The 11,380-nt window shown below is 46.2% G+C and overlaps 1 protein-coding gene and 1 pseudogene across 1 annotated transcript; one reads left to right on the top strand and one right to left on the bottom strand.

Annotated features, from left to right (window-relative positions):
• The first annotated feature begins 2,935 nt into the window (after nucleotides 1-2,935).
• LOC125547163 (F-box protein At5g49610-like) lies at nucleotides 2,936-4,225 on the top strand. Its single transcript, XM_048711154.1, has 2 exons — nucleotides 2,936-3,329; nucleotides 3,390-4,225. The coding sequence occupies exons 1-2, from the start codon at nucleotides 2,936-2,938 to the stop codon at nucleotides 4,223-4,225; spliced, it is 1,230 nt and encodes a 409-aa protein (XP_048567111.1).
• A 5,102-nt stretch (nucleotides 4,226-9,327) lies between these two features.
• Nucleotides 9,328-10,103, bottom strand: LOC125549128 (annotated as a pseudogene).
• Nucleotides 10,104-11,380: the final 1,277 nt, after the last annotated feature.

Below are 11,380 nucleotides of genomic sequence, written 5' to 3'. Positions count from 1 at the left end.
ATGTCAAAACAAGTTTTCTTACCAGTTTTCGTAAGAAAGAGTTGTATGTGATACAATCAAAGTTTTGTCGATCCTAAGGATGCTAAAAGGTATGCTGGCTCCAGCGATCCTTCTATGGACTAGAGCAAGCATCTCGGAGTCAGAATATATGCTTTGATGGAGTGATCAAAGCTTTTAGGTTTATACAATGTTTGCTAGAAACTTGTATTTACAAGAAAGTGAGTGGGAGCACTACAACATTTCTGATAAGTATATGTGGATGACATATTGTTGATTCGAAATAATGTAGAATTTCTGGAAAGCATAAACGGTTGTTTGAAGAGTGATTTTCAAAGGAAGACCTGGATAAAGCTGCTTACATATTGGGCATCAAGATCTATAGAGATAGATCAAGACGCCTGATGATACTTTCAAAGAACGCACACCTTGACATGTTTTTGAAAGAGTTCAAAATAAATCAGTCAAAGAAGGGGTTCTTACCTGAGTTGTAAGGTGTGAAGTTGAGTAAGACTCAAAGATTGACCACGGCAGAAGAAAGAGGAAGGACGAAGGTCGTCCCCTATGCTTTTGTCATAGGCTCTATGCGGTATGCCATGCTGAGCACCGCACCAGATGTGTGCCTTGCCACATGTCTGGCAAAAGGGAACAAAGGTGATCTAGGAGTGGATCACCAGATAGCGGTCAAAATTATCCTTAGAGGAATAAGGAAATGTTTCTCGGTTATGGAGGTGATAAAGAGTTCGACGTAAAGAGTTACATCGATGCAAGCTTAACACCTATCCGGATAGATCTGAGTAGAGATACCGGATACGTATAATGGAGCAACAATTTGGAATAGCTCCAAGTGAAACGTGGTAGCAGCATCTACGATATGACATTTTTCTGAATGGTATGAACCATTTTCTTAAACCCCACCATCATTCTTTTACATTGTGTATACATTTTGCTTATGTGACGAACATTTTTTGAAATGTGTGAACAATGTCTTTAAAGGTCACATACATTATTTTTGAATGGTGTGGTTTTCAAAAAGCAACCAACCATTTTTTGGAGGAAAAACTTTATTTTTGCTACTATAGCTTTTACCCATTTTGCTTATGCCACTCACTTTTGCCCCTCTTATCTTTTGATAGTGTATCACAAAGGCCATTTTTGTGGCACAAGCAATATGTGTTCATTTCACTTTTGCCATTCTTAACTTTTGATAATGTATCACAATTTGTCACTTTGAACATTTTGCTTTTGCCACATAATGACAATTGTGATGTATTGTCAAAAGCTAAGAGGGACAAAAGTGAAATGCCTAATTTTAGAGTGACATAAGCAAAGTGGACAAAAACTAGACTGGCAAAAGCAAAGTTTTCCCTTTTTTTGAAGCGTGTGAACAATTTTTAAATATGACAAACATTTTTTTGAATGGTATGAACATTTTTTAAATGGTACAAACATTTTTGAAAAGGTGAGAAAAGAAGGGGAATAAAGAAGAAACACAACAAATGTACTACCGAACAATAATGGGCCGTCCCACTACGACATCGCTAGAGGCAAACATTCGCTGCACACAAGACAAAGTCGTGCCCTAGCAACAATCGCTCATGGGTATGCCCCGCTGCCGTGTCCGGACGGCTACCGCGACGGTGCCGGAGGCACGGGCCTCCCGCACGACGGCGGTGGAGGTGGTTCCCTCCCGCTCGGCCTTGGTGCTGCTGCTCCCATCGCTTGGATCTTCTCTCCGGACTTCTAGGCCTCGTGGTGGTGCTCGCAGCGAGATGGCGTTGGTGGCAGCGCAACCGTGATGGTGCATGGTTGGGCGGTGGTTTGGCTGGTCGGCTCCGGTCGGCTGGTGGGGTTTGGCGTGCGGGAGAAATCCTTGCCGGTTCGTCCAGCCCCGATGCGGTGACACCGGCGGGTGCCACTATCCCTTCTTGGAGGGTGTTGGGAGTAGCTATCCCCCACCTCCCTCCGCGTACTGGGGGAAACCCTAGGACTTGTCCGGGCAGCATCGTCGTGGGCGTTGCATCCCTTCTTGAAGGCGCTGCTTAGTTCGCGGTAGATCGGAGCCTCGGGCTGTGATGGTTTGTTTCTGGAGGGTGCAGCGGTCGCGGGTCTTCCGCGCTTTGTCGAGTTGCCGCCGTTGGCATTTATTTCTTTTTCTTTTTCTTTGGACTTGATGTGCTGCTCGCCCCAGCATTGCGATGTGTAGAATGGTGGTTTGCTTTGGAATACAAAGCGGGGGAAACCCTTTTTCGGTGAAGAGAATTTTCTCGAAAAAAAAACTAAAAATAACGAGCTAGCTCCCACTCTACTATAGCACTAATTTTTTTTGCGGGGTACTATAGCACTAAAATGACCCCTAAAAATACTATAGCACAAAAAATGCTAGGAGAGCTACATTGCTAGCGTGGTGGCAAACTTGTCTTGGTCAAGACAACACTCACAATGATGTCGAGTTTTGCGATGGTGCCAATGGGCCTCCGTACGTGCAAGATAATTTCTGAAACAGGGAAGCTTTTACTAATGATTCTTGTTATAAAAGGGGAAAAGATGCAGAGGGAGTCCATTGGTTATTAACATCGTGAGATAGCATTCTCGCTTGGAGTGTTACAGGTAAAGCGCCGTCCGCGACCGATGCATGGTTTCGTGGCCCTGGCAAGCGTATGTTAATGCATCAATGGTCGATCCCTTGATCCTCAAAAAAAGAAGAAAGATCGACCCCTTGGAGGCTTGGACACAGGCACGCCGCACACCACGTTTGATACCGTGAAACGCATACGCGACCGGGCAGGCACACGCGCTCTCTGTTCACATACGAATCACGCGGACGCGTTGGCCCTGGACCGGATCCTATCCTTCTTCAACTTTCCGTCCGAGGGGGAAACGGGCTATATACAGCGGCGGCTTTGTTGGATCGTACTGCATCTCATAACCGCAGACCATGCATATATATTCCGCCACCGTCACAACGCCTGCTTTGCATCTAGGACGGATCGAGAGCTCTCAACCGGCGACCGTGGCCAAGGCCGCAGAGGCAGGAGCGATGCCTCCCCTCCGTGCCCTCCCCGAGGAGATCGTGATATGGGAGATCCTCGTCCGCCTGCCTCCCAAAGCCCTCCTCCGCTGCCGCACCGTCTGTCGCGCCTGGCGCAGCATCACCTCCACCCGCGACTTCCTCCTCGCCCACCATGCCCGCCAGCCCGCCCTCCTCCTCCTCGACGACTGCACCAACTATGAAAAAGGCATCTCCGACTCGCTAAACATCATCTGCTTCGACCATCGGGCAGGGGTGGCCACCCCCGACCAGCTCCAGCCCGTCGCCCGACTTACTGCCCAAACCTCCTTTCATCTAGATGCCGCCTTGATGAGGGTCGGCTGCAGAGGCGACAATGTCTCCTACTATCATCTGGTTGCCTCCTGCGATGGCCTCCTCATCCTCTGCGTCGAGGACAGCGGCTTCTTCATCTGCAATCCGGCAACTCGCCAGTATGCTCGCCTCCCGCTCCCTTTGGGTCATGCGTGGTGGCTCCTGGGAATGTACCCTCACCCTTCTACCGACGAGTACAGACTATTGCTCTACTCATACAGGCGTATCACAGAAGATGAGCGTCAAGATGCGTGCCACGTCCTGGCATTGGGCTCCGGCCATCCACCGAGGCATATCGGGTTGCCAGATGCGGTTACGCTGGGATTAGACGACCCTCATGTGCTATTCCGTGGTAGCCTGCATTGGTGCACATCTGATTATGACGGAGAATGCAAAACGATTGGGGTGTTCGACACCAGATCTGAATTGTTCCGGGAGATGCGTACTCCCGTTGTTGCTTCCTGCGTTGACCTGTTTGAAATGGACGGCATGTTTGGCGTGGCCATCCTTGATTGTGAGAAAATCATTGATATATGGGTGTTGCAAGACTATGAAAGGGAGATATGGGCCTTAAATCGCCGGATTGAATTGCCCTTTGTGGAGATCAGGGTGCAGTGCGATAAGTATGACACATACATTCGGTCGCCGTTTTATGTGTCTGTCATGCCAGGGGATGGTGAGTTGCTTGTGTTGGTCAAATTTGCCGATTGGCTACTTCTGGTTGGCACGGATGGCAAGTTGGTCGCCACTTTACATCGCAAAGGACTAGATAGTACCTATTTTCAGCTTAAACAATCTCTTGTTTCGCATACCTTCTTTCATACACAAGAGAATTATGTTGTGAATGCTCCACCTTTTATCTGAAGTTTGTTGTATCCTCAAGAGCTGCAATATGTATGAATTGGATCCACTATAAGCTACCAGCTTGTTTGCTGATGCATACAAATTTTAATCACGAAGCTATGACTGTTATATAGTTGCATGAAATCTATGCTTGTGTTGATATCCTTCCATGCTGAAGAAAGCGACTAATGTGCATCTGATTTTAAGATTATCAAAAGTCACTTTGATTTCCTTTTTCCTGGACTGAAGAATTAGTATATTGCTCTTTTATCTATTTGTCTTTTTATTAGTACTTGCTACTTAATTAGCAATCCAAGCGTGTTGTTTCCTCATTCTAAGCTTGTTCTAGCTTACTAATAAATGTGTGGCAGTTTATCCTCCTAATTTGTTTTCTGGTGAGTTTTACCTGATGTTTAGAAGTGGCTGTTGCTAGCTAGTTCACTTGAGCTAGCTGAAGCTGTTGTCAGCTAGTTTCACTTGAGCTAGCTAGAGACTCTTGTTTGCTTGAGCTAAGCTTCCTTGCCACAAGTTGTAGTTTCAGCTATTTCTGTTCCAGTTGCTGCTCCTCTTTTTTACTTGACTCTCTTTCAATGTTTAGTTTACACTAGTGATTGCTACCAGAAAAATCTTCATCACTGACAATTCTTCACATAGGGAATATCTTATACGCATTGCTGTCAAATCTTAGAAGATCCAGTGCAGTCCGGCTGGATATCTGGCAACACAGTGTCAGGTTCTTTTGTTGAAATGAACAGAGGCTCTTAAGGTCAAACTTACATGACTGAAACGCGTGCATTCTCCAACTGTGAGTCTATTAAGATACAATTTGCACTACAAAGCTTAGTATCTATTAATCAATTCGGTAGCCTAGTGTGTTTTGCATTAGCCTTTTGTGTTGTGTTCCTTCCGAAGGTTCCAGAAGCAATAGATGGCGCCGGCACGGCTTATGAGCACTGATATTGCATTCCATGTCAGTTCCACCGGACTCAAGGAGAGGCGCTGCAGTTAACAGGAAGGTTCAGAACAGGCTCACCGGTCCAGTCAAACAGAGCACGAGTACAGATAGTGCAGCAGAAGGTGCGCCGGTGATTCAGGCCTGATCACAGTAGGCCTTAAGTTATGATAAGGGCCAACGCGATGCAGCTGATGAAGGTGTGCGAGGCTACAAATCGTCCGATTGGAGGAGCATGACTGTCGCGCTTTCATCATGTTTCGATGCGGAGGAAAAAGATAGCTTTGGGGTTTAGCCTTGTCGTAGGATCGCTGCTTATGTGCTCGATCTAGTGTTGTTTCGTGATACTTGTGTTAGATGATGTAAGCGTGTGAGTTCTTTTGAACTTTGTGTGCTGTCCAGGTTTTTGCCCCACAACATTCGTTTCGACAACGGGCGAATGCAGTGGGTTTCCTGGCAGTGTCTGAACTCGCTCTATCTCTTTCTCTCCTCCTGACAATGTTTCTGGAACTGGTTGTATTTGAGGGTTGTGATAGGCTTGGCGAGCCAACGTAAAAACTCAGCCACTCTTATGAAGATGAAACCCAAAAGATTTTCGTTGGGGCGTAACCCTCTCAGCGACGTGGTACACGGGGACGGCTGCAAACAGAAATGGCGTAGGCATCTTGATCAACAAGAGCCTCAAGTATGGAGTGGTAGACGTCAAGAGACGTGGGGAGCGGATTATCTTGGTCAAGCTGGTAGTTGAGGACTTGGTTCTCAATGTTATCAGTGCGTATGCCCCGCAAGTAGGCCACAATGAGAACACCAAGAGGGAGTTCTGGGAAGGCCTGGAAGACATGGTTAGGAGTGTATCGATTGGTGAGAAGCTCTTCATAGGAGGAGATCTCAATGGCCACGTGGGTACATCTAACACAGGTTTTGAAGGGGCGCATGGGGGCTTTGGCCATGGCATCAGGAATCAAGAAGGAGAAGATGTCTTAAGCTTTGCTCTAGCCTACAACATGATTGTAGCTAACACCCTCTTTAGAAAGAGAGAATCACATCTGGTGACTTTTATTAGTGGCCAACACTCTAGCCAGATTGATTTCATCCTCTCGAGAAGAGAAGATAGGCGTGCGTGCCTAGACTGTAAGATGATACCTGGAGAGAGTGTTGTACCCCAGCATAAGCTGATGGTTGCTGACTTCCGCTTTCGGATTCGTGTCCAGCGGGATAAGCGTTCCAAAGTCGCTAGAACGAAGTGGTGGAAGCTCAAGGGGGAGGTAGCTCATGTGTTCAAGGAGAGGGTCATTAAGGAGGGCCCTTGGGAGGAAGGAGGGGATGCGGACAATGTGTGGATGAAGATGGCGACTTGCATTCGTAAGGTGGCCTCGGAGGAGTTTGGAGTGTCTAGGGGAAGGAGAAGCGAAGATAAGGATACCTGGTGGTGGAATGATGACGTCCAGAAGGCAATTAAAGAGAAGAAATATTGCTTCAGACGCCTATACCTGGACAGGAGTGCAGACAACATAGAAAAGTACAAGATGGCGAAGAAGGCCGCAAAGCGAGCTGTTGGTGAAGCAAGGGGTCGGGCATATGAGGACCTCTACCAACGGTTAGGCACGAAGGAAGGTGAAAGGGACATCTATAAGATGGCCAAGATCCGAGAGAGAGGAAGACGAGGGACATTGGCCAAGTCAAATGCATCAAGGACGGAGCAGGCCAACTCTTGGTGAAGGACGAGGAGATTAAGCATAGATGGCGGGAGTACTTCGACAAGCTGTTCAATGGGGAGAATGAGAGTTCTACCATTGAACTAGACGACTCCTTTGATGAGACCAGCATGCGTTTTGTGCGGCGAATCCAGGAGTCTGAGGTGAAGGAGGCTTTAAAAAGGATGAAAGGAGGCAAGGCGATGGGCCCTGATTGTATCCCCATTGAGGTGTGGAAAGGTCTCGGGGACATAGCAATAGTATAGCTAACCAAGCTTTTCAACCTCATTTTTCGGGCAAACAAGATGCCAGAAGAATGGAGACAGAGTATATTAGTACCAATCTTCAAGAACAAGGGGGATGTTCAGAGTTGTACTAATTACCGTGGAATTAAGCTGATGAGCCATACAATGAAGCTATGCGAGAGAGTCATTGAGCACCGCTTAAGAAGAATGACAAGCGTGACCAAAAATCAGTTTGGTTTCATGCCTGGGAGGTCGACCATGGAAGCCATTTTCTTGGTACGACAACTTATGGAGAGATATAGGGAGCAAAAGAAGGACTTGCATATGGTGTTCATTGACTTGGAGAAGGCCCATGATAAGATACCGCGGAATGTCATGTGGTGGGCCTTGGAGAAACACAAAGTCCGAGCAAAGTACATTACCCTCATCAAGGACATGTACGATAATGTTGTGACAAGTGTTCGAACAAGTGATGTCGACACCGATGACTTCCCGATTAAGATAGGACTGCATCAGGGGTCAGCTTTGAGCCCTTATCTTTTTGCATTGGTGATGGATGAGGTCATAAGGAATATACAAGGAGATATCCCATGGTGTATGCTCTTTGCGGATGATGTGGTGCTAGTTGACGATAGTCGAACGGGGGTAATTAGGAAGTTAGAGTTATGGAGACAAACCTTGGAATCGAAAGGGTTTAGGCTTAGTAGAACTAAAAGCGAGTACATGATGTGCGGTTTCAGTACTACTAGGTCTGAGGAGGAGGAGGTTAGCCTTGATGGCCAGGTGGTACCTCGGAAGGACATCTTTCGGTATTTGGGGTCAATGTTGCAGGAGGATGGGGATATTGATGAAGATGTGAACCATCGAATCAAAGCCAGATGGATGAAGTGGCGCCAAGCTTTTGGCATTCTCTGTGACAAAAGAGTGCCACAAAAGCTAAAAGGCAAGTTCTACAGGACGGCGGTTCGACCCACAATGTTGTATGGCGCGGAGTGTTGGCCGACTAAAAGGCGACATGTTCAACAGTTAGGTGTGGCGGAGATGCGTATGTTGAGATGGATGTGTGGCCACACGAGGAAGGATCGAGTCCGGAATGATGATATACGAGATAGAGTTGGGGTAGCACCAATTGAGGAGAAGCTTGTCCAACGTCGTCTGAGATGGTTTGGGCATATTCAGCGCAGGCCTCCAGAAGCTCCAGTGCATAGCGGACGGCTAAAGCGTGCGAAGAATGTCAAGAGAGGGCGGGGTAGACCGAATTTGACATGGAAGGAGTCCGTTAAGAAAGACCTGAAGGATTGGAGTATCACCAAAGAGCTAGCTATGAACAGGGGTGCGTGGAAGCTTGCTATCCATGTGCCAGAGCCATAAGTTGGTTGCGAGATCTTATGGGTTTCACCTCTAACTTATCCCAACTTGTTTGGGACTAAAGGCTTTGTTGTTGTTGTTGTTGCAATGAAAAGGGGTAAAGCCCAGTTAAAAAAATATATGATTTAGGTCGTTAGCTCTCCTTTAATAATCAAGATATTATTACTCCTCTCTTGACAAGAAGTACAACTGAAATAACAAGAGGGTGGCATGCACTGTATTTATACCATCACTTGGTTTTTAGGTTGTGATCACACGTATGTAAAGTAAGAATTGGACCACTAGGTTTTTAGGTTTCTAGGTATAATTGGACCCAGACTCCGATCGTGGAATATCCTGCTCCAACGGTTGTCCACGGTGCAATTGTCACATGGGTCTGATGTATTCCGATGGAACCTCCATGGGAATGGACAATTCTCAGTGGATTCTATGTATAGAGCGTTAATTCAGTCCGATGTGCCAGTTGTTAATAACAAGAAGATCTGGAAGATGAAGATACCTCTTAAGAATAAAATCTTTGCATGGTATCTTCGTCGCGGAGTCATTCTTACTAAAGATAACCTTATTAAGAGGAATTGGCATGGAAGCCCGCAATGTGTATTTTGTCACCATGAGGAGACAATAAAACATTTATTCTTTCAATGCAAATTGGCTCGTTCTATATGGTCAGTCATCCAAATAGCTTCTGGCTTCTATCCTCCCTGTAGTGTTGCTAATGTATTTGGCAACTGGTTACATGGGATTGATCACAGGTTTAGAACTCTTCTCAGGGTGGGAGCGCTTGCCATTATTTGGTCGCTTTGACTATGTAGAAATGATAAGGTTTTTAACGATAAAAGTATTTCTCTGTTGCAGGTTATCTACAGATGTACCGGGACTCTTCGTTTATGGTCCTCTCTACAACGCGTGGAGAATCGAGGCCTGTTTACGAAGGTGTGTACACGATTGGAGGTTACGGCGAGGGATACTTTTACCCAACATGGGTGGCAGCATGATCTAAGGATTGGCCCCCCTCCATATTAGGCGTTATACGGACTCTACATGTTTCGTTGTAATTCGCCTTTCTATTTTTATTTTGTGTGAGAGGATCTTATTTGGCTGTGTGCATCTTAGTCATGCAGAGGCCGGGTGTAATGCTTAAATCTTTTAAGTAATAAAGCGCCCATTTTCGAAAAAACGTATGTAAAGTAACACACCAGTATTTCCAAGGACTACAGGGCGCCGGCTTGGCGGAGGAGCGGCACCAGCTGGCCCTTGAGGTGCAGCGACATGATCGTGTCGGTGCGGCCCACAAGCTCGCCTACGATGAATACTGCCGGCACCACCGGGCTTTGGCTGACCATACCGGCCAGCGCCCTCTCAACCTCCTCGCCCTGGGGGGCCTTGTCCAGCTCGTGCACCGTCGTCGAGCTCACACCCAGGTGCGCGAAGAGCGCCTTCATCGTGTTTAACATGCAGCAGCTGCTCACCCTGAAGATCACCACGGTGCCCTGAAAAAGACGAGCGCCGTCACCATGTCCGCCATTGCTAGCTGAATTGCATGCCTAGGCTTCTCCTCTAAATTTCAATCCCTCAGCTCACTTCACTTGAGCTATAGCTATGGGGTTTTGCTTCTTGCAGCTTAGTGATGGTGATGAGAATATGAGACGACCCAATAGATGACCGGGGGCAAGTGCTTTAAGAAGAGAAAGTGCTTAATCGAGGTGCAAGGGAATTGCTGTGACGTGTGGCAAATAGGGGATAATGTATATATGTCCTGTGTTAAAAAGGGTTCTATTCTAGCACCACTTGTGACCTTTGCTTTTGGAAGCACTACTGTTTTGGAGCGGCAACACTCATATACTACCTCCGTTCTTAAATATAAGTCTTTCTAGAGATTCCAATACAGACTACATATGGAGCAAAATGGGTGAATCTACACTCTGAATTATGTTTATATACATCCGTATGTGGTACGTAGTGAAATCTCTAAAAAAACATATTTAGAAATGGAGGTAGTACTTGATAAGTAAAAATGAAGAGGAACAAGTTTCGAGATAAGCCGAACTTTAGTTGTTAGAATCACTGCTTCCATCAATGCTTCCACTGATGATTCATTAGGTTCCTGATAAGCTAGATTGGGATCCACTCTAATTGCCAGTTTTGCCGTTGGTGCATGATGACAAGGAATACCATTAGTGTGGAGTTGTTGACATCATGCATTACATTTTTTTTTCTTAGTTGTGGAGTTGTGTGTGACAAGGAATGTCATTAAAACCCCTCTATAAAATATTCCCTCATTTGGAGAAATAATTGATGTGGTTTTAGTTATTTCGAACTGAGGGAAGAACATCTATCAAATTTTTTCTTAGAATAACTGCTAGTGGTAAATCGATGGATTAGAGATTTGCTGACATAAATATTGGAAAGAAGGAATATAATTTTGAAAAAAATGGATATTGATGATAACATTCGACATTTGTACCTTGTCTTGTTGTTTGAGCCATCCCTGTCCAGAACAGGGATGAAACTTCCTTGACAAAATCTGTATTTACAGTTCTTTTAATTTCAGTTGCTGCTCGCCATTTTTTTTGGCTGTCTTACAAAGTTTTTATACACTACCGATCATTAACAGAAAGTCCTCATAGAGGAAATATTATACACACTCCCGTCAAGCATGGACTGTGATTGTTCGGCGGTCACAGATGAGGGGCTGAATATTGTTGAGGAGCTCCTCTAGAGTGAAGCCATTGGCCGCGGCATGAACCGTTATTGCGACCAAAAGGAACCTGATGGAGTAGTATGGATGTGTTTGCGGCTGTGTTTGTGCTACGTCGATGCACCACTGCTGCATGAGGGCCAGCCGGCCGATGGATGGGTGGTGATACCAGCACGTATCGTGGCAACTGGTAAGTGCACCAAGATCAACGACCATGAC

The sequence above is a fragment of the Triticum urartu genome, chromosome 3, assembly GCF_003073215.2.
Source record: "Triticum urartu cultivar G1812 chromosome 3, Tu2.1, whole genome shotgun sequence".
NCBI lineage: Eukaryota > Viridiplantae > Streptophyta > Magnoliopsida > Poales > Poaceae > Triticum > Triticum urartu.
Note: the sequence above shows the minus strand (reverse complement) of the source record. Positions and strands in the feature narration are given on the sequence as shown.

Bases quoted from the DNA above. Each gene is read 5' to 3' on its own strand.
- LOC125547163 (XM_048711154.1), top strand. From the start codon at position 2,936: ATGCATATATATTCCGCCACCGTCACAACGCCTGCTTTGCATCTAGGA. The intron at 3,330-3,389 runs AAACCTCCTTTC...GCGACAATGTCT, and splicing joins CGTCGCCCGACTTACTGCCC to CCTACTATCATCTGGTTGCC.